This window comes from Octopus sinensis, linkage group LG1 (assembly GCF_006345805.1).
Source record: "Octopus sinensis linkage group LG1, ASM634580v1, whole genome shotgun sequence".
In the NCBI taxonomy this organism is placed as follows: domain Eukaryota; kingdom Metazoa; phylum Mollusca; class Cephalopoda; order Octopoda; family Octopodidae; genus Octopus; species Octopus sinensis.
In genome coordinates this window covers 73,223,471-73,248,771 of record NC_042997.1, presented here as the reverse complement: position 1 = coordinate 73,248,771, position 25,301 = coordinate 73,223,471, and the positions used below count along the sequence as shown (strand labels likewise).

The 25,301-nt window shown below is 34.2% G+C and overlaps 1 protein-coding gene across 2 annotated transcripts in view; it reads left to right on the top strand.

Annotated features, from left to right (window-relative positions):
- LOC115218801 (chloride channel protein A-like) overlaps positions 1–25,301 on the top strand; it is a 242,837-nt gene that overhangs the window by 185,583 nt on the left and 31,953 nt on the right. For both annotated transcript variants that reach the window (XM_036501937.1, XM_029788739.2), the window contains exons 14-16: positions 10,099–10,265; positions 18,763–18,945; positions 21,862–21,976. In XM_036501937.1, the coding sequence (XP_036357830.1) occupies positions 10,099–10,265; positions 18,763–18,945; positions 21,862–21,976 (465 nt within the window). The remainder of the gene's footprint in view (positions 1–10,098; positions 10,266–18,762; positions 18,946–21,861; positions 21,977–25,301) is intronic.

Genomic DNA, 25,301 nt, shown 5'->3' with positions numbered 1-25,301 from the left:
TTCACATATGTACGTACATACATATATACACCCATACACACATACACACACTCGCATACATAGGTGCAGGTGTGGCTGTGTGGTAACAAACTTCGTTCCAAAACACATGGTCCTGGGTTCAGTCCCACTGTGTGGTGACTTGACGTGTGTCTTCTGCTATAGCCTCAGACCAACCAAAGACTTGACAGAAGATTTTGTAGACAGAAAATGAAAGAAATCAATCGTATATATGTGTATGTATATATGTAAGTCTGTGTGTGTATCTTTGTGTTTCTCCTTCATCACTGCCTCACAACTGGTGTTCGTTTATTTACATCCCTAAAACTTACAGGTTTCACAAGAAGAAACTGATAAAATAAGTACCAGGCTTATCAAAATTTTAAAAAACCACTAGACAGTATCTCATATTTTTGTTTGCCCACACAATTTATCTTCGTGTGTGTATATACGTACATACATACACGATGGCTGCTCCCTCGTTATCAAGTATGGCCATTGCACGAGGCTTAACCGTTAAAGGTGCTGTGATCGAATGTGAATTTTATTTGCTTTTTAAGGCTACAGCCAGCCATTCAATTGAGACTCACAGCACCATCAACAATCATGAACAATGTTGTTACCCTGCAATGCCTGTGCAGGAAGATTTTTTTTAAGTGAGGAAAGGCTGTGCACTGAGTCAATCCCACTCACTAAGCAACAGCAGCCATAATCCGAAAACATACATACATACATACATACATACATACATACATACATACATACATACATGCATACATACATACATATATATATATATATAATATATATATATATATATATATAATATATATATATACATCATATAATTAAGGGCTAAAGAGGGTTATTCTAAAGCCAAATACACTGTTTTATCCACTTATAATCCGCTTGTTACAGGAAAATTGAAACTGAAAACGGGCAACTAACCTTTAGAAAATTTAAATTTCGTTATCTCTATATTGAATCAATTTCGGACTTAATCTTATAAAAAGATATATTCCTTCTTCAGTAGAAATTTCGATGGGATATAAATAAAATACTCACGTATGATCATGGAAAAAGCACAAGCTAAAAACATAACTACACTTGAGTACATCATTTATATCTAAAAATAAAAATTCTTTGGTCAGCCTCAGAAAACAACGTCCAGACCTTTCGCCGCTACAAATTGTAATGGTTACCAGTCCTCCTGTAGCAAGCATCGAGTTTACTACTAAGCAATATAGGATGAAGTCCCTTACTCTACAGCAAAGGAATTCATCAGGAAGCGTGGGCAGTATATTTAAAAAAACCGTTACGGTTGCAATATACATCATATAATTAAGGGCTAAAGAGGGTTATTCTAAAGCCAAATACACTGTTTTATCCACTTATAATCCGCTTGTTACAGGAAAATTGAAACTGAAAACGGGCAACTAACCTTTAGAAAATTTAAATTTCGTTATCTCTATATTGAATCAATTTCGGACTTAATCTTATAAAAAGATATATTCCTTCTTCAGTAGAAATTTCGATGGGATATAAATAAAATACTCACGTATGATCATGGAAAAAGCACAAGCTAAAAACATAACTACACTTGAGTACATCATTTATATCTAAAAATAAAAATTCTTTGGTCAGCCTCAGAAAACAACGTCCAGACCTTTCGCCGCTACAAATTGTAATGGTTACCAGTCCTCCTGTAGCAAGCATCGAGTTTACTACTAAGCAATATAGGATGAAGTCCCTTACTCTACAGCAAAGGAATTCATCAGGAAGCGTGGGCAGTATATTTAAAAAAACCGTTACGGTTGCAATATACATCATATAATTAAGGGCTAAAGAGGGTTATTCTAAAGCCAAATACACTGTTTTATCCACTTATAATCCGCTTGTTACAGGAAAATTGAAACTGAAAACGGGCAACTAACCTTTAGAAAATTTAAATTTCGTTATCTCTATATTGAATCAATTTCGGACTTAATCTTATAAAAAGATATATTCCTTCTTCAGTAGAAGTTTCGATGGGATATAAATAAAATACTCACGTATGATCATGGAAAAAGCACAAGCTAAAAACATAACTACACTTGAGTACATCATTTATATCTAAAAATAAAAATTCTTTGGTCAGCCTCAGAAAACAACGTCCAGACCTTTCGCCGCTACAATTGTAATGGTTACCAGTCCTCCTGTAGCAAGCATCGAGTTTACTACTAAGCAATATAGGATGAAGTCCCTTACTCTACAGCAAAGGAATTCATCAGGAAGCGTGGGCAGTATATTTTAAAAAACCGTTACGGTTGCAATATACATCATATAATTAAGGGCTAAAGAGGGTTATTCTAAAGCCAAATACACTGTTTTATCCACTTATAATCCGCTTGTTACAGGAAAATTGAAACTGAAAACGGGCAACTAACCTTTAGAAAATTTAAATTTCGTTATCTCTATATTGAATCAATTTCGGACTTAATCTTATAAAAAGATATATTCCTTCTTCAGTAGAAATTCGATGGGATATAAATAAAATACTCACGTATGATCATGGAAAAAGCACAAGCTAAAAACATAACTACACTTGAGTACATCATTTATATCTAAAAATAAAAATTCTTTGGTCAGCCTCAGAAAACAACGTCCAGACCTTTCGCCGCTACAAATTGTAATGGTTACCAGTCCTCCTGTAGCAAGCATCGAGTTTACTACTAAGCAATATAGGATGAAGTCCCTTACTCTACAGCAAAGGAATTCATCAGGAAGCGTGGGCAGTATATTAAAAAAACCGTTACGGTTGCAATATACATCATATAATTAAGGGCTAAAGAGGGTTATTCTAAAGCCAAATACACTGTTTTATCCACTTATAATCCGCTTGTTACAGGAAAATTGAAACTGAAAACGGGCAACTAACCTTTAGAAAATTTAAATTTCGTTATCTCTATATTGAATCAATTTCGGACTTAATCTTATAAAAAGATATATTCCTTCTTCAGTAGAAATTTCGATGGGATATAAATAAAATACTCACGTATGATCATGGAAAAAGCACAAGCTAAAAACATAACTACACTTGAGTACATCATTTATATCTAAAAATAAAAATTCTTTGGTCAGCCTCAGAAAACAACGTCCAGACCTTTCGCCGCTACAATTGTAATGGTTACCAGTCCTCCTGTAGCAAGCATCGAGTTTACTACTAAGCAATATAGGATGAAGTCCCTTACTCTACAGCAAAGGAATTCATCAGGAAGCGTGGGCAGTATATTTTAAAAAACCGTTACGGTTGCAATATACATCATATAATTAAGGGCTAAAGAGGGTTATTCTAAAGCCAAATACACTGTTTTATCCACTTATAATCCGCTTGTTACAGGAAAATTGAAACTGAAAACGGGCAACTAACCTTTAGAAAATTTAAATTTCGTTATCTCTATATTGAATCAATTTCGGACTTAATCTTATAAAAAGATATATTCCTTCTTCAGTAGAAATTTCGATGGGATATAAATAAAATACTCACGTATGATCATGGAAAAAGCACAAGCTAAAAACATAAATTTTATTTTTAGATATAAATGATGTACTCAAGTGTAGTTATGTTTTTAGCTTGTGCTTTTTCCATGATCATACGTGAGTATTTTATTTATATCCATCGAAATTTCTACTGAAGAAGGAATATATCTTTTTATAAGATTAAGTCCGAAATTGATTCAATATAGAGATAACGAAATTTAAATTTTCTAAAGGTTAGTTGCCCGTTTTCAGTTTCAATTTTCCTGTAACAAGCGGATTATAAGTGGATAAAACAGTGTATTTGGCTTTAGAATAACCCTCTTTAGCCCTTAATTATATGATGTATATTGCAACCGTAACGGTTTTTTTAAATATACTGCCCACGCTTCCTGATGAATTCCTTTGCTGTAGAGTAAGGGACTTCATCCTATATTGCTTAGTAGTAAACTCGATGCTTGCTACAGGAGGACTGGTAACCATTACAATTTGTAGCGGCGAAAGGTCTGGACGTTGTTTTCTGAGGCTGACCAAAGAATTTTTATTTTTAGATATAAATGATGTACTCAAGTGTAGTTATGTTTTTAGCTTGTGCTTTTTCCATGATCATACGTGAGTATTTTATTTATATCCCATCGAAATTTCTACTGAAGAAGGAATATATCTTTTTATAAGATTAAGTCCGAAATTGATTCAATATAGAGATAACGAAATTTAAATTTTCTAAAGGTTAGTTGCCCGTTTTCAGTTTCAATTTTCCTGTAACAAGCGGATTATAAGTGGATAAAACAGTGTATTTGGCTTTAGAATAACCCTCTTTAGCCCTTAATTATATGATGTATATTGCAACCGTAACGGTTTTTTTAAATATACTGCCCACGCTTCCTGATGAATTCCTTTGCTGTAGAGTAAGGGACTTCATCCTATATTGCTTAGTAGTAAACTCGATGCTTGCTACAGGAGGACTGGTAACCATTACAATTTGTAGCGGCGAAAGGTCTGGACGTTGTTTTCTGAGGCTGACCAAAGAATTTTTATTTTTAGATATAAATGATGTACTCAAGTGTAGTTATGTTTTTAGCTTGTGCTTTTTCCATGATCATACGTGAGTATTTTATTATATCCCATCGAAATTTCTACTGAAGAAGGAATATATCTTTTTATAAGATTAAGTCCGAAATTGATTCAATATAGAGATAACGAAATTTAAATTTTCTAAAGGTTAGTTGCCCGTTTTCAGTTTCAATTTTCCTGTAACAAGCGGATTATAAGTGGATAAAACAGTGTATTTGGCTTTAGAATAACCCTCTTTAGCCCTTAATTATATGATGTATATTGCAACCGTAACGGTTTTTTTAAATATACTGCCCACGCTATATATATATATATACATGAATGTATATGTGTACATTCATATTTATTATACCAAAGACAATATCTTTATGTGTCGTGTATTACTTATACATTTGAAAACTGCTGCACCGATCATAATGAAATTTGGAACAAAAAATCGAAGGGAGAAGGATAATGCTTTGTGTTTCATACAATTTCATGGACCAAAATTGCTGAATGGATCCTTATGATATTTGAAACTTAGATTCAATGCATAAGAGCGGGTATAATGCAATATGTTTGGTTTGAATTTCAGAAGGCTTAAAGGGGGCAGAACCCCCCTCGAAAATTTATAAATATTCGATGTTGATAAAATTTCAACCATGGGTAATTGACACACATCAAGAAGTATTCTCAAAGTTTCCACTTCACATGAAGATTCTAAGACACCCTAATGGGGGCCTTAACTACCAAATTTTAGTCATTTCTTTTATGATCCAAAACTAAGTCAAAAGTACCGAATAGATCTTTACGAAATTTGGAAATTATATTCTATGCCTAAGGACCACAATCCCCATGACAATTCATATATTTTTGCTGTTGATGAAATTTTAACCATAGATATTAGATACAAATGAAGTAATATTTATAAAATTTCATCTTCTTACAAGTTAGAAAGACCCCTTTATGGGGACTTAACACCCACAATTTTGTCATTTTATCTAAGCAAAGACGAATAGTTGTACTCTTGGAAGCTTTGGGGTCATCCGAGCATAGAAGATGAACATTATTTGTAATTCAATGGTAGAACAGTGTAAGAGTTTGCTTTGACATACACTTAGATTGTGATTTCTGCAATGTGCTGCATAAATGGTCAAGTAAATGAGAGGCATCTTTGCCTCCACTGATTCAGTTGCAAAGTGTTGAGTAAAGCTACTTGGCTGCAGATCTCCTTTCAGTCTTTTAATTATCACTGGGTCACATAGTCCCCACATGGTAACATTGATTTCAAGGCCTTCCCAGATGAGTGACTTGTTATTCAAAGACAGTTATAGATTGTATATTTATTCTGTCCAGTTACGTATCAGTATAGGGATCATTTGCAAACTCCAGCTTTCATTTCTCCTTAACCCTCACGTCACACAATTTTTAATGTGTATTTCAGTTGGGTCATGCCCTTCAATTGCTATAGATTCGTAATGCATCTTACGACTGTGCCTGTCACATGCATGGTGAGGAATCCTACATTGGGAGTGGTAACGACTAGGGTACTGTAGCTGACTGCTTATTGTGATCATTCGTCTTTTGGTTTCCTGTAGCTTTGTTCTCTTTTACAAACCCAGTGAACATATATTTCCTATTTCAAAGAAATTCAAACAATAGATATATGACCCAAGTTAAAAATATTCTCAACAATTTTGATGAAATTCGAAACATAGGTATTCCAGTTCATTACAAAAAATATAACAGAAAAGTCTAATTCTTCAATTGTATGTGACTCGGGCAACGCCGGGTAACTCTGCTAGTCTTCTAAATCTCTTTTCTCCCCTTCCTTCTTTGCTGTCCCCTGTCTATCTTTGTTTTCCATTTTCACCCCCTTCGTTTCTTCCCTTCTCCTCTCTCTTGTCTCCTTCCCCTCTGCCTGTTGATCACACGTGGCTTCAAGTCATTTTGCCCCTTCTCTCTGGCTTTTTTGGATGGGACGTCCAGCTAGATCGACGTAATTTCTCTCGCGTCTCAATATTTTTTCTCTTCTAGTATTTTTCTCTTCTATTTATTTTATATCTTTTCAAAATCGCTCCCAGGCGTTACCCATTACAATTCGTCTTGGCTTAACAGCCCTTAATGTCTGTCTTCGTCGATGGTTTACTCCATACGTCCACTCTGATTTCGTGTCTTCGCCCAAAGCCCTAACTCTCCATAAATTTTATATTTTAAAAGTTTCTGGATGTCTTATGAAATTTTCCTGTCTTGTCGTTAAAAGCTCGAAACAGGTAGTAATAAACAGTAGACAACTGTAGAGGAGTTAGAGTTTCTGTGATATTTTATCCTGTACTTATCTTTGTGTGTGCTTATATATTTTTCTCTCGTTGGCGATATCCTCTACTTAATGCGTATTTTTTATCTGTTTTGTACTTATCTCTCGTGTGTTTACGTACTTTTCACTCGCTGGTGATGTCCTGTACTTAATGTGTATTTTTAATCATATATACCTATATATCTACACAAACAGTAGATACGCTCATGAAATGTAGACATGTAGGTGGGAACCATATATATAAATAGGGAAACGATCACAGTCCGACTAGGTGTTTTCTGAATTACTATTAGTTGTTAATCATAATACTATTATTTCACAGTGCTGGGTCTAGAGATTATATGTATACAGAGAGAGAGAGAGAGAGAGAGAGAGAGAGAGAGAGAGAGAGAGAGAGAGAGAGAGAGAGAGAGAGAGAGAGAGACAGAGACAGAGACAGAGAGACAGAGACAGAGACAGAGACACCCGGACAAAGTACTTATATATAGAGAGAGAAATGAAAAAATAAAAGAACGGAAACTTAAGTAGGGTGGAAAAAGGGGATGGGGAAAACTGCTTGAATTATTATTATTATTATTATTATTATTATTATTATTATTATTATTATTATTATTATTATTATTATTATTATTTGACAGTGTCTAGTCTTGAGAATGCATATTTGGCGCGTGGGGACATCTGAGAATTTTCTCACCATGTTTGTTTACCAAGTTTCCATTATTCAGCAAGATGCCTAAGGCTTCCTCAAGCCAAAGGTCGAATGTGCTGATTAGTGTATTGCATGGATATGCACTTTTCATTATTGCCCATTGCATTTGGCCTTTGATTTTTCAAATCTTCAATCTCCATATTAGGCCTGCCAGTTAAGTTGCTCGTCGTTTGTTTTCCTTTCAGAAAGATGAGATATGGTTGCGATGACGAACTTAAATTGTTTTCTAAGGCACCTATGAAATGCGTATTTTTGTTGCGATGTGGTGATTGTGCATTTGTATATTAGGTCTTTTTTAGGGGGGACACTGGTTCATGAACGGAGATGCGGATTTCCTGCGGCAGGTGCTGTTATTTGTACTATTTTTATTTTCAAACCACGATGAACAGGGACAATGGCCTTGGAGTCGACAATTTTAAATAAACGGAGATAACACTCATATATTGCCTGAGGAGACACAACTAGATTCCATTATGCAAAGAAAAAGTTGCATAATCAAATACCTTAGAGAACTACGTCGAAACAATTGTAGCAAATAATAAATAAATGTCCAACCGTACACCTTCTTCACTTCAATTTCTTTAAGTATATATAAATATATGTGAACACATGAGAAGTCCTCATTAAAATGCTTTCATTACCGTCAGTAAATTAACAAAATAACTGGAAAGATTCACGTAAGCAACCAACATACAACACACACAACACACACACACACATACACAACACACACACACATACATACACACACACACACACATACACACACACATTCAAACACGTACACTTAAACATACACACATCCAAACTCCATCCAAAACAATTTTTATAGAGTACATTTTCTACACCTGGATAACATAAAAACTGGCAAAAAAATGCATTGACTAAAAGAAAATTGATCCCTTTGACTCCTTTCTACAGTTGGGTAGCATGTCAACTGACCAAAATATATAGTGCAGTTTAAAGAATCTCAGTAAAATACCCTTTACCCTCTTTCTTTCTTTCTTTCGTTCTTTCTTTCTTTCCTTCTTTCTTTCTTTATTCATTTCCATTTTCCTCCCTGTAACTAAGCCACGAAAAATTCACCATACACACACTTACATACATACACATATATACACGCACACACACATATAGATTCAAAATAGCAAAGAACGTTCGATTTCCCAATTCAACCTCAGATTTTTCAACTAACTCACATATGATATGCATTCAAAAAGCACCTGACTTCATTTTTTCATCTAATGCATCAAGTTTTGTCAAAAGCTTGGTGACACTTAAACTTAAACTATCCAGAAGACTCAGCAGGTGTTTGGCGATGATGCCATGAGCAAAACTTGGATTAAGGAGTGATACAACCACTTCAAACAGGCCGCCATTCAGTGGAAAGTGAGGCACGCTCAGGCAGGCCTTCCGAGGAGCCGATTGAGAAGACTGTCGTGTAATAATAAAAGAAAATGCTAACGAAGCAGGAATAAACACAGGATCAGTGCATTCAATTTTAATAGAGGATTTGTGCGTGCCGAGAGTGTCAGCGGAATTCGCCCCTTAGTTGCTGGCTGAGCAGCAGAAGCAACATGCATGGAAATCGCTCAGAACATGCTGGTCTGTGTAAACTACGACCAAGACTTCATGGAGACCATCATCTCTGGAGATGAAAGATGGATTTACGGCCTCTGTTCAATACGTTCTCTCATCTGGCGTTAAAACGAAAATCCGACAACAATGCACTATACGTTTTTACTCTGGGCGTATTAGTCGGGAGATGATGCGGTCAACCGGTACGAAAATTTTTGTGCCTGCACAGAAAGGGCAGCATCACCTCCCACCCAGTGGATTTTGCTCACACGGCATGAGTTTTGACGGGAAAAGATAAAGTCGGATACTTTTTGAACACACTTTGTATATATTGATTTTAAATTTATTTCAAATTTTGGCACAAGGCCAATAATTTCATGGGAAGGGCTTAGTCGATTGCATCAATAACAGTGTTCAACTTCTACTTATTTTATCGACCACGAAAGGAAGAAAAGCAAGTCGATCTCGGCGGAATTCAAATTCAGAACGTAAAGACGGTCGAAAAACGCTAAGTATTTCGCCCAGCGTGCTCACTGCCTTCATCTCGTATATATTAAAGGCATACATTTTCTGCAAAAGTATCATTCATATTTATCAAGAAGTCGAACACATTTATAGTCTAGGTAATTTTACTTAGTATAAGTGAAACAAAGTGATCTAAGATAAATACCAAATAAGGGTATACTAAATATTGTACAGGCTAAACACGTGCGCATAACACACAAATCCACAGAAAGGCAATGTGTGATGCTATGTATTCGTGTAATAAATAATTTACAATTTGCATTCAACTGAATGAAATTTAAGGCGTTCTTTAGATGCACCGAAAATCTAGTATTAATTTTGTATTCTTGTAGATTGATAGCTTACATATATTTTTCATTCGGTTGATTACAGTTTATAGTTTGTATGTAATTTCTCTTTTTAGATAGAAATTACCAACGATGTTCAGTTCCTTTTACCAATAATGTTTTCAGTTTTGATCGCCAAATGGATCGGGGATTACTTTACGCACCCCTTTTACCATGCCATCCTTGAATTAAAGTGTATCCCATTCTTACGTGCAGAACCGCACCTTGTGCTGGCTTCTAAAAGGTACGTGTTATTTTAATTATAAATAAACTCACATAACCTGTCGTCAACACTGCTGACAGTTTTATTAATAATAGAAAATATCGCATCAAAGCAAAGATAGAAACCATTGATAAATTTCAGTTGTCGATAAATACATGTACATACACAGAATTGAAACACTTGGACAATCACTCACGGTTCTAAAACCTCGTCTCAAAATATTATCATCCATGTAGTATATATATATATATATATATATAATATACATCCGCTCTTCCACACTCGCACGAATCAGACAGATTTTGTATACCCGGATGTCATTCACGTCGCCAGCACTCGTTTCCAAGTAAGGTCATATTTCATCAAGCCTAGACATGATTACGTAGTAGTTTGGAAACAAAGAACACTTTGCATGAGTGACACACTATTATAACTACAGCCCGATAGCAGGGCAAGGAGGCAGTAAATTAAACACACACACAGACACACACACACTCACACACTCACACACAATTGAACGTTGCTGTAACTATCATATTCTGGCAATCTAATGAACTAACTTTATTTTCGTTGATTTGTAAATATACAATTGTAAAGCATAATGCCAACCAGAATATTTATGTAAACATGTAAACATGTAAACATAATTTCTTCCCCACGTGAAGTAATACTACATGAATAAGCTTGTTAAACAGCCGTAATTCTAAGGATGTCACATGGTTAAATAAATGTATATTCATTTCTCATACTGACTTTTATGGTTTATATATACACATATGTATATATATTTGGATATATATATATATATATATATATATATAAATGTATGTGTATATATATAAATGTGTGTATACACACACACACACACACAAACACACACACACACACACACACACACCACACACACACACACACACACACACATATATATATATATATATATAATTGAAGAAATTGGAGTCAAGATGAAGGCGTACAGATGGACATTTATTTATTAATCGCTACGGTTGTTTTGACACAACGTAGTTTTCCAAGCATACAGGAATTTGATTGTGCAACTGTTTGTTTGTGTAATTAGATCCTCAGGCGATATACTAGTGTTGTCTCTGTGAGTTTAAAATTTTCGACTTCTAGGCCATCTTCTCTGTTCGTCATAGTTTGAATTTAGCAGCGGCTGATAGAGACATGGCTTTTGCCGCGAGAACTTTCGTGGCTTGAATTTGGCAGTTTCTGCCTACCAAATCCACTCACAAAGCTTTGGTCGGCCCGAGGGTATAGTAGAAGACACTTACCCAAAGTGCCACACACAGTGGGACAGAACCCGGAACCGTGTGGTTGGGAAGCAATCTTCTTACCACACAGCCACGCCTATATATATATATATATATATTACATGGAAAAATGCGAGCACGAGAAGTAATATTCTTAAGATTATAAAGCTGGAAATGTACAGGACAAGTTATTACACCTGTAAAAGAATAGGAAAAACTGTTACTTCGAGTAAGGTAAAGAATAAGAAACTTTTTACTCAAAATATTGCAGCAAAGAATGCCAATTCTTCTAATTTATCACTTTTTTCAATTCTCATCTTTTAAATTTATTGTACAAAACTGTTCAGCTAATTTGTAGTCACTTTGTTTCTGTATTTAAGGTAGTAAATTAGCCAAATTCTACTTAAATAAGTATAGTGTTATTTGTAAACTATAATAAAATATTTTTTAATATTCAAATTTTAATTTTAGCTGCAATATTTTAAGTATGTATATATATATTATATATACTAGCATATATATATATATATATATATATATAATATATATATATATATATATATGTATGCTAGCGGTCGGTTTGGATGATGTGGCTGTAAAACCTGCTCTGTGTAAACATTCGACTTCTTTTTTTCTGTCAAACCGCTAAAAGTAACTGACCCAAAAAAAGACCAACCAAGATTAAACGAAATCAAAACATAAACCCAAATACTAAGCGAACAAAGATGAACCACCGCACTTCCAATGCACGCGCCCACGCACCCACATACAGAAACACACGCACACACACACATTCACATACCCTCTTTTACAGACACACACATATATTGACGCTGAAACGCTGTTTGATTTATTTTTCAGCGTACACTACCAAGTATGACATCACCCCTTCCTTTCTTATTCATCTACCACCCTTCCTTTCTCATTCATTAACATAAGAATATTATTATAGTAGATTATCTCGGTAACCTTGGGAACTTTGAAAAAATACGCCCAGCATCAACACCGGATCATTCTACACAACTGCGTAATTTTTCGCGCAATTCCAACCAGCCATTTGACTATGCATCCCAAAACAAGAAAGAAGCGCTCATGTCAAATTTATATGTATCGATATACCTATGTATATATATATGTGTGTGAGTATATATATATATATATATATATATATATATATATATATATATATGTATGTATGTATGTATTTATGTGTGCGTGCGTGTATATATATATATGTAATTGCTGTGTGAGTGTATAATGAACTAAAAGTTCACTCTTTCGAAAACAACTAGAATTTCACTCAAAAATGTTTGACCACATCCATACAACATTAATGAATACAAATGAACATGACCTGGAAATGCAATTATGATTTTTACTGAAGAATTAAAAAAAACATCTGATTGTTCAATTAAACAGTTGACCAATTTAAACACAAAAGTTCTTTTCCCTTCCCCTACCTTAAAAGGCCACTATGTAATAAACAAACAAGTCTGACCATACCAATACAAAAGCCACTCCACTTTACCTCACCCTCCTTCTCAAAAATGTTTTTCTTTATTATCCCTTGCTTGGCAAACCTCCCAAAAAAATTTATATATAAAAAAGCCAAGCAATCTAATTTAGACCACTCTTTGATAAATCCGTTAACGGAAGAAAGCGCTAAAATGTATATAAAATGTAAATAAAAATATATATGTAATCATCCAACAACCTGTCTACTTTATATATATATATATATATATATATATATATATATATATTATATATATATATATATATATATATATATAGTGAATACAAAGAAGACGAAACATGAAAATACAACAACGCGAGGACGTGGTACAAGTAATGTATTATCAGACGCTCAGGAAAGAAAGAAAGAAGATATATATATATAATATGTATATATATATATATATTATATATATATATATATATATATATATGAGAAATTAAAAAAGGAAAATACACACACTTTACATAGTTTTAATATAATTTTTAATATATCGACCGGTTTCGCTTTCGCTGTTCATGATATTATGGGTTACTTATTTGAATACGTATTTTCTTAAGAAGAAATTTTTGTCCATATGTGTGGTGACATTTACGAGTGAATGACTTCACAAGTAGGAAAATAAGGAGAGGTAATTCGTTATCGTTATTATTGTTGTTGTTAAGATCAAGTCTTCGGGCATTTGGATATTTATGTATTGGCCTAGTGATTGTTTGCACGTTTTATCTTGCTCTCGTGTATTTTAGGAAGGGCGTAAAAATGACTGGGTTTACGTTTGAAGTTCGTGATGTAGTCTGTTTCTTTTTCTGTCAAGCCTTTTCCATATAGAAGAATTAAGGATGCAAGATGTTTCATTGTTTTTTATTGTTTATAATTTATAACTTTTTCGTAGAAAGTCTCGTTTTCTAGTATGGATAATACTAAGTTTTTATCTTGTTCTGTGTCCATCAGAACTACAGCACTTCCTTTGTCTGCTTCTTTAATTGTCAGTTCTTTGTCGCTTTGTAGTTCAATTAGATTTTTCCATTCTAGATTGTTGAGGTTCGAATTAATTTTTTATTTATGGGATGTGAACTGCTTACCATCAGTTGCTCACAGTACTTTATTTTATAGCAATGTGTTAGTCCACTTTTAGTCACTTGGACGGTGGTCGGAATCCTTCCACAACATCTTCCAGTTTTAGAATGAGTCTTCCATTTTGAGAATTAAATTCCACTCATTATTTTAATATCTCTTACGCTTAAGGTTCAATTTCAGTGTTTCCGTTCTTTTTCTGGTGTTAGAACGTTTAGTTTCAAATTATTTGGGTGTTGGTACCTCAAACGTGTCGTACAATACTTCCGTAAAAATTTCATTTCTCGTAACTGCTTTTTCCGTAAATCTTTTTTTTAAATTGGTTAAAATGACTTTTATGGTCGACATTTTTTTCCTTTTACCAGGAATATCATTCTTCCAAGTTGTTTAATAATTACACCGTTCTCCCATCTTTCTTTACCATATCTATAGGTTTACAAAAAAACTTCGCCTAACTTGAAGAATTTTGAAGTATATTTGCTGATTCTTTGTGCATACATCAACGCACCGTCTCACATTGAGAATAGGTTCGCATTTGTGCTGTGCATATTTTTATCTCATTTAGACTTCAGCATATCTTTAATTTTTTCTTAGGAATTGATCATTTTTCGCTTTTAATTGTGTGCCTTGTAATGTGGCAATTCACATATGAAATTACACAAAGCATTTTTAATTTAATTTTCTGCTCGCAGATAAGCAATCAGCGTGTCCTAATTTCTTAGATGGTATATATTCCATTTCAAAATCATAGTTTGATAATAGAGTATTCCAGGGTTGCAACCTATTAGGAGTATGGGCAGGGATTCCTTTCTTCCACCCATATATAAATTATAACGGACGTTGGTCAGTCTGAAGTAAAAAACTTTTACTGTGTAAAAACTATGAAATTTTTTTACAGCATAAATAATCACTAGAGCTCTGTTTCAATTTGGCTGTAATTTTTTCTGCTGATATCAGAGAACGTGAGGTATGAACCACCGCCTTCATGTAACCATTCTTATATTTATTTAGCATTACTGCTACGATACCGTTACAATCTCCATTGTAAAATCAAAATGTGCTAACGACAAATCTGACGTTAATATCATTTTTATTTCGTCGAAAGCCTTCCGACAATCTTCAGACCAATTCCACTTTATATCTTTTTTTAGTAGGTTATTTAGTGGGATTCTTACCTTATGCATATTTAGAATATAATTTTAGCAATAATTTGCCAGTCCCAAAAAAGCTTGTAAGATCGCAATATTTGTCGGAAGAGGAATATCTTTAATTGCGTCTAGCCTCATCGGATCTGGTCGACGTCCATTTCTGACAATGATTTGTCCTGGATATGTTATTTTCGGTAAGAAAATTTCACACCTTTTTTCACTCAGTGTAAAGCCGTAAGCTCTAATTTTTTCGAACACATATCGTACGTGCTGTACGTTTTGGTCCTGGGATTCGCTTTTTACGAGTATATCATCCAGATATGGAATTGCAAATTCACAGACCGCAAACGTTGCATCCATTATCTGTTGAAAAATTGTCTGTGCGACTTTTAAGACAAATGTTAACCTGTTGTATTTATACAGTCTTTTATGTATGTTAATTGTTAGCTATTTAGAGCATTCATCGTCTACTCTAATTTATAGGTATGCGTCAGAGAGATCCAATTTAGAAACTTTGGCTTTTAAGGTTTTTCCACGAAATGTAATGTCACTTAACATCTCGCCTTAAAGTATAATTTTCTTCCTTAAACACCATCTGCAATTTTCGAAGTTTCTTTTAATTTAGGTCTCCTGATTTCCCCCATGTATCTGTGTTAATTATCGAGATATTGCCCGTATCCATCAGTAACTTTACGTTTGTGTTATCGACTTTTACATACATAAATTTCCTTTGAGGCTCGTTTTTTGCCACCGATAACCTTTAAAGTTATTTTTTCTGTTGAACCGTTTTTCAGGTTTTGTTTTACAGTGTGATTTTTATGACCTATCTTACTTCACTTGAAGTATTTTATATTTTTAAATGGACTGTTACTTTTTAAAATGTAGACCACCGTACCCATAACATGAATTCGTTCATGACATTTTTCTCTTTTTTCATATCCGTTACCGGTCGACACAGGTACTGTTCTAATTTTGTTAATATCCGGGAACGTATATCTGTATCTTTGCTTGCAGTTAGCCCTTGAAACAATATTAGACATTGGAACATGTCCGGGGTTAATTCATTTAATTTGAATTTTTCACACTATCTGTTAACAACTCCGGCATAGGTGACGAAATCTTGGCAATCTTTTTCGACAAATTTAAACATTGCCAGGGAGCATTGAACAGGGAACCTCTTTCACTGAAAGTTTTCGATAAAAATTAATTGATTCATTGAAAAAAAATCTCACCTAGTTCCATCGGCAAAATCTTGCCACGCTGTCTGGCGGGTAAGGACCTAAAATATTTTCAAATTTCTTGAATATTAATTCCAGCAACTGTTGGTGTCGTTGTTGTTGCTGTTGTAGTTGCTATTGTAGTTGCTGTTGCAGCAGATGTTGTTGTTGCAACTGCACTACGGAAGCCAATAAATCTTCTATGTCAAAACGATTTTTTCTTTGATTTCGTACAAAAACAAATTCTAAACGTCCAACGCAAACTTCGAGTAACTTGTCGCTACAATTATATCCTGGTGTTAGATAAATAATTTATGAACCAGGGGATGTGAAGATGGTATTCATATGACGCGCTAAAATTACTGTTACACGACAATAACCGCTCTATGCCAACGGCTTGCAGTGAACTACTTACCTATTTCTTTACTACCCACAAGGGGGCTAAACACAGAGGAGACAAACAAGGACAGACAGACGGATTAAGTCGATTATATCGACCCCAGTGCGTAACAGGTACTTATTTAATCGACCCCGAAAGGATGAAAGGCAAAGTCGAACTCGGCGGGATTTGAACTCAGAACGTAGCGGCAGACGAAATACCTATTTCTTTACTACCCACAAGGGGCTAAACACAGAGGGGACAAACAAGGACAGACAAACGGATTAAGTCGATTATATCGACCCCAGTGCGTAACTGGTACTTATTTAATCGACCCCGAAAGGATGAAAGGCAAAGTCGACCTCAGCGTGATTTGAACTCATAATGTAGCGGCAGACGAAATACCGCTAAGCATTTCGCCCAGCGCACTACCGATTCTGCCAGCTTGCCCCGCCTTAGCAGTGGACTACTTACCATCAATTGCTCACAGTTCTTTATTTTATAGCAATGTATTAATCCAATTTTAGTCACTTGGGTGGGAGTGGAATCCTTCCACAACATAAACACATTGATATGTTTCAACACACTCCCATATTTTGTCAATCACTCCGTTTCTCCGTCACACAACTTCGCTTAATTCAAATACCTAGGTTTCTTCTTAATCTTTATTATTCTAATTTTCGGCCATTCCGTAAGCATCGTCTGCTTCATCAATGTCATTGTAACTATCAGTACGGCTTTCGACATCCCAGCAAATATTCGTATGAATACTAAGACTGCTACTTCTCAGTGAGGCAATGTCCTGTCTGCAAATAGGTAAAGTAGAATTTAAGGGAATTTTTTCTCAACACCCTTCACAGTAGTCGGATCTTTACCTTTTGACCTACAGATTTAAAAAATAATTTTTTGTAACTAAACACTTTCAAACTTCGGACATTGGTACGATGTTTCATATAAAACATGTGTTACTCTTATCATTTTTGTTAAAAACTTATATTTACTTAGTTATTTCACCTTAAATTTCTCGTATTTCGGTAATTCTAACCAATCAATGACGCGTACTTAGCTGAATAAAATTACTGCTGTTGTTTGTCAACAAGAACTTCCGGCGATGTATATTTCGTTTGTCACTGTTATTTATAACAGCCCTAACCCTAAAACCTTAACCCAAACCTTTAAACCCTAACACTAACACCAAAACCTTGACAAACGAAAAAATACACCGCTGATAGTTGTTGTTGTTGACAAACAACGGCAGTAATTTTATTCAGCTGAATACATGTCATTGATTGGTTGAAATTACCGAAATACGAGAACTTTAAGGTGAAATAACAAAGTAAATATAAGATTTTCTCAAAAATTCTAAGTGTAAAACATGTTTTATATGACTCATTCTACCAGTGTCCAAAGTTTGAAAGTGTTTAGTATTTTTTAAATCTGTAGGTCAAAAGGTAAAGATCCCAGTAATCTCCTATATGTTGGGGCTACATGTACTTCTCCGTCACTAGGATCTTAGCTAAATCATATCGGATAGCAAACGCAAACATCCGTATCGTGTCACGGGTTCCATTGCAATTGCAGCCAATCCTCAACAGTTCAGTCATCTCAAGCTAAAAAAAACACGCTGGAAAATAGTGGAGTACATGTTTGGAAACTCAGAGGAGTTTGATTTCTTTTCTTACTGAAAAACCTAAATGTATGCCGTGTTATCTTGTTGCAGAAATGTTACATTAATTGCAACACTTCAGTGTTGCCTTTACTACCAAATATGATTTGAAAGACGCGAGTAACTTCTGTTCTTATGGCTCTTTATCCACATCGCTAATTTTAGATTGTTTTTTATTTCTTTATGCGTATTTGGTATTGTTGGTTTGTTTCTTTTAAATGTGTAATCTGTTGATGTTATTGTTTAGGTTGAATGCGGAACTATATACTGCTTTTGATGTCATGGCAAGTCCTGTTGTGACAGTATATCCGAAACAGTCAGTGTACAAAGTAGCTAAAATATTACTTACTACAACACATAGCGGATTTCCCGTTGCTAAAAAGCAAACGATGCTTTCGAAATCAAAACACTTTTACGGCTTAATCACAAGGTAGGTGATAATGCATTTTATTACTTTTCCTTTCTGATATTGAATTACATACAACAAATAAAATTAAGTATTCATGAATTTTTTTTTAATACTGTGCATAGGTGGTTCCATCTCGTGTTCACAACTTATTAACTCATATTCCGATAGATATCTGAAAGCAGGAACCTTCTAGTAAATTCTAGGTCATAGTAGGAGACGTTGAGAATTTATGCGCATGAATAAAAGTTGATGGACTTAATTCGGTCTCAATCTTTATACTAATATCGTAGAATATTATATATTTGTATCTTCATTTTGTAAAACATTATAGTTGCTCTATGCTAACAAGTTACACATATATACTTCTTTCTTTAAATTAAGCCATTGTTGAAATTATATTCAATAATTATAAAATGAACAAGTCTATTTGCATTAGATTTGCTATAAAATTATTATAGGAAATTATGGCATTTCTTGGTCCAGTATTGTTTGGAAAAGACAACGATAGGACAGAAAACAGCTGAAGCTGTTGTAAACTAGTAATATTATCTCGTTCGTTCAAGTCACTGTAATATAAACGTGTCCTATGTCGTTGCTTCGATAACATTATACCTCATTTTAGTACTTGCATATTATTACCATTTTTACCAGAATATGAAATCATTACGTTGCGCTATGTAACTTATTGGCTACAGTTCATGGGTTGTGTATTCAAACCTTTTATCGGAGTCTAGTGTTTCTGAGCTGAAAATTTTATTCTGCATGTCGCAAATGACTGATATACTAGTACGAGGGAAACTTAGGAGGTAATATCTGCATCGACGTATGAAAATCATAACTTATACGCTGGTCATGTATTGACATATCAGAAACTAATATGTTCTTTGATATAATTTCCTTAAAAAAATTACAGTTGAATGGCATCCATTGCGGGAAATTAGTTTTCGTTATTTTTCATAGACCCATCAAAATCCAAGAAGCTGATAAATTACTGAAGATCACAATGATCTTTTTTTTTTTTTTAAATAGTACATCTAGCCGAAAACTTGAGTTGCATCGCACCGGCAAGAGATGTAATGTACTACTCCCGTCTTAAGTCAAACTTAAAAGTATATACAGACGTAGGTACTCTTTCAAAACTGTCTTTTATATCAAAATTGACGGAAGATTAGAAATTTAACGGTAGCTGTGGAAATATACTAGTTTGGACTTGAAGGCATAAAATGTAACACAGAATATATTTCCAAAGTTCAAGTCTCAGTTAGGTTACTGGAATGATCTATATTTACAGTTTATAAAATATTCTTGTGTGTTATACATTTTCAAATGCTTTGGAAATGTCTCAGACAATTACACGAACATAGAGTCGTCTGCTGTTTAGTGCAACGCTCAATCTATGAACGATGACTGTATGTTAAGTGCGGATATGGAATATAGACAACCGCAATGTTTGCCACTTACTTTATTTACTTTACTTTATTTACTTCATTCAAATGGTTTATTATGTGCTTACTAATTAGTGATAGATTAGAACAGATTGCTTTCGATACACTAATTGGCCTATATGGAGATGGAAATATTTGTTCACAAAGTTCTTGAAAAATGAGTGAGTTACAAGCTTCTTTCATGAACCAGAAAAAGCATAAGGCAATGACTGGGATAACAATTGGAGTTATCTCAGGGCTTTGACCGCAATGACAGGGATCTGATCCGGACTAGTTGCTTTCGACAAAAGATACTTATAAGTTTGGTAACCTCCTTGGCCGATACTCTAAAGTTAGAAATAATTTACTAGTACGTGTCGGAAAAGCCCGGCAAAGAATGGAAGGCGTCATCCAGCATGAAAATGGTGGTCAAGATTTTAGCAAAATATTTAGCCTTGTTTGGGAAGCATTTATGCTTGTAGGATTAGGATTTTATGCCGTGGTTAATGTTTTGATTCGACTTCGTTACAGCTAAGATATTAATGTAGACCGTGTCAGGAAGAAATTTCCAACAGAAAAAAGGCATTTTAGATTTTGTAAGAGCATTAATTGAAAAACTCGAATCATCACAAAGTAAAATGTGTACAAATATTCTTCAACTACCTAGTGGGGTATGTCACCTTATTTTTTATTATAAAAACCTAACAAACTAAATACTTATTAAAATTACTACTACATCAGGCCTTGAGAATTTATTTATGTGATTCCAAATTCCAGCTAGCGTTGAATGTAACAAATATACATAAGGGATTAGCTATCATTGAGTATAAAGTTACACTGTATATATCATTCAGTGTGAGCTATAGTCTGATCTGAGGATATATTTTGAGCAATATTGTACAATATTTTTTATTGAACAGAAATGCTATCAAGCCTTCAACAGTGAGTAGTTGCATCACTGATGTATGGTTAGGTATTTCGCCAAGGTTCACATATGTCAATAATAGGAAGTATATCTTCTGACAAATATTCAAAGTATGGTGAAGCGTAGTATTATAAACACAGTTCAAGAAATTTACTAGTGTGCTCCGGGTTTGAACCTCGTTTGAAAAGTGAAAACTGGAGTTACGAGTCAATAAAAGTGAGCTGCTAATGAATAAAATCTATATATTTTGTTCTTTCTTCAAGCGTAAATGTCCCGTTAGTTAGGCGATAAAATGTAAGGAAAAACAAAATTAATGACATTTCTAAATAGCTATTTTCCTTGAGTCATTAAATATCTTCGATAATTTAAGAAATTAAATTTTAATATTAATTCCCTACTGATCGTATTAGTGTTACATTGCGAGTTTGTGTTAGATTACAATAAAATCAAATATATTTTTAGTTTCAAGAAACGGTTTTCAATTGCTAGCCAAATTAAGAGTAATTTTTAAAATAGAATTGGGGAATTGAGATAAATTTATAAATATTAATCGAATCTGCTTAATCAAAATTCTTATTCTTTCAACAGAAAAGAGTTATACATCTTGCTGATGAAAGAGGAAGTATTTTGCACAAAAGAAGAGATTGAGAATGAATCTGAAAAAGTTTTAAACAAAAGTCTTGAACATGTAACTTATAAAGACGTAAGTAAAAATACACCCATGTTTCCAGAGGTGAATTATACTAACCCCAAAGAATTCCTCTCAAGACATGGCTATGATGCTCCCCCACTTTTTATACTCGTGATCAGAGATGCACATATCGTCAGCCATTAAGGGACATACGCAGTGATTAAGGCCAAACAAGTGACAAGCAAATATGTGGTATTGAGCAGAATATTTGCTGTAGCCCATTTTTTTATACCAAGACAAAACAATGTATATGATAGCACTTCCAGTTAGTTAAGACGAGAAGCCATGAAATCCACTGCCTGTTACGACATCAGGGCATTTATCATCATCATCATCATTAATTTTGTTTATCATATACAAGTACATGTGTATGCATTTTTATCGTATTTATTTTATTCATTTTTTGAAAAACGGAAGCCTGTCTGACAATTTCAGACTGTATTGAACTTAATTGTGCGTGGCTTTTGGATTTCTCCGTATATTTGTGTGTTTGTGTGTGTGTATATGCGTGTATGTATGTGTAGAAAGAGAGAGAGAGAGAAACAGAGAAAGAGAAAGAGAGAGACAGGGAGCGGAGAGAAAGTTGGAGAGGGAGATATAGATATAGCTGCATATGTATGAATACATGCACTCGAACATTCGCAAGGCGTGCGCACACATGCTTACACACACATGCAAATATAAAGACGCGCATATACGCACTTACATATTAGTAGAAATTGTCTAATATTTGCATACCCATTCCAACGGGCTTCAACAGCATATTTCAAAAACAGTAAACGAAGGAAAAGTGCACGTAAGTGTGCAAATATACACGTAATAGTATGTCTAAAGCAGAAATCTTCAGGTTAAAAGAAGCTGATATTCTCGATGGGGATATGTGTAAATCACATGTAAAGAAAGCTGTATTTAATTTGGTTACCGGCGACAACAAGAACATAGGAAGTGAGAAATGGTAATAGAAGTTTTACTGGTAAAAGAAATGTTGCGCACGCATGAAGACGATTCCGATGATGCATAAATACACATAGACGAAAATACAGTCTTGACACGGCAGCTATTTGTAGTGATAATTTTTTTTGTTGTTTTTATCTTGTAATTTTCCAGTCAATGCATCAATATAACACTGTAAACATATTACTTGATATACACCTGTGCAATTTGTATATGTATGTAAGTGCGTGTGTGTGTGTGTATGTGTGTGTGTGTGCTTGTGTGAGTATCATTAATATTCGTGTTCCTTATTTGTACTATTTCCCTTCTCTACTGCTCTTCGTAGGTTAATAAAATAAGTACCAATGCATTAACGGAGTCGATTCAATCTGCTATTCTCTCATCTAACATATCTGTACCTATGGTAGAAATCCTTTGTTTCCCTATCCCCATTGCATGTATGTATTATCATGCTATTATAATTTCATATACGCACAACAGATTAGACTGTTGGAAAAGAAAAATTCCAACAAGTAGCGTTAGATACCAAGAACTCTCCTAAGTATTTTAGCTGTCCCTAAAACATTCAAACTTCGGACACTGGTAGAATGTGTCATATAAAACATATTTTACTCTTAGCATCTTTGAGAAAAACTTATATTTACGAAGTAATTTCACGTCAAAATAGCCCTATTTCGGTAATTTTGTTAACAACTATCGGCGGTGTATTTTTTTTGTCACTATTATTTATGACATCGTTCGTGCGTTTGTACTGGTTTTAGTTTAGGGTTTAAGGGTTAGGGCTTTATGGTTAGACTTAGGGTTTTAGGGTTAGGGTTGTCATCAATAACGGTGAAAAAAGAAAAATACACCACCGGAACTTCTTGTTGACAAACAACGGCAGTAATTTTATTCAGTTGAATACACATCATTGATTGGTTGAAATTACCGAAATAGGACACCTTTAACGTGAAATTACTTCGTAAATATAAGTTTTTCTCAAAAATGCTAAGAGTAAAAGATATTTTATATGAGACATTCTACCAGTGTCCGAAGTTTGAAAGTGTTTAGTTACAAAAAAAATTTTAATCTGTAGGTCAAAAGGTCCCTGAATAAGGGTTGTTTAAGGATGATGAACGAAACACCTACGTTTCTAGAGGTGAATTACTGAAAGCCCAAAAGAATCCCTCTCAACATATGGCTATGATGCTCCCCCACTACTTCTGCTCGTGATCGGAGATGCACATACCGTCAGCCACTGAGGGACATGCTCAACTGGTTAAGGTCAAACAACTGACAAGCAAAACTGTAGTATTGGGCAGAATATTTGCTGTAGCCCATATTTTATACCAAGACAAAACAATGTACATGATAATACTTCCAATTAGTTAAAATCAGAAGCCACGAGAGCAACTGCCTGTTACTGCATCAGGGCAATTATTATTATTATTATTCTATGTTTGACTTTTGCTTTATATTTGTACAAGTTGGCTCCAAGTCTCACCCAGAGACCTCAAGAGACAACAGGGTTGAAGTTCATGTTGTTGTTATGCTAGTGTGCCATATATTTGGGGGTGGGGTGTTGTACTAATGAATGTCTAAAAAAAAAAAATTTTTTTTTTTTTTTTAAACCGAAAATTATGTTTGTTTTAAACCTTGAGATTACATAGAAAGTATTTTGCGTAGGATATGAGCAGTTCCCATGAGCACTATCTTTTGAATTTCTGCCATTATTATTATTATTATTATTATTATTATTATTATTATTATTATTATTATTATTATTATTATTATTATTATTATTCAGTAGTTTTATTTTTATAGCGTGCTTTCACTTCACTGTGTCTTGGGTATGTGCTGTGATTTGTTGTGATGCTCTGATGGTTACTGTATTGAAAGTGTTCTGCGTAGGATGTGTGCAGTGCCTAGTAGTGCGATTTTCTGTATGTTATATGTGTTTGCAAGTCCTGGTGTTTTTGTTATGTATTTGTCTGGTTATTTCTTTATCATGCCTAATGCACCTACTATTGTTATTCTTGGGTTGAATAATATCGGTATTATTTAATTTGTTCGTAGTTTTTTTTTCTACATGGTGTTTGGGGCCGGAGATGATCCATGTTGATGGATCGTAATGTATCAAGCATGTTTACATGTTGTGCTGTGTTAGAAGTGGAGATGATATCCAGTTAAAATACACCATTTCGTTTGGAAAATAGTAATAAATTTCAATGAGTATTACTTACTCGGATATAGTCCAATCCTTTGTCAGTTATCTTTTGGCTCCCTGCGATGTTTTTGTTTCCGATGTTTTTGGATAGATTTCGGAGCACTGTTTTATCGCTCTCACATGTTAAACGTCCCCGGTGTTATTATTATTATTATTATTATTATTATTATTATTATT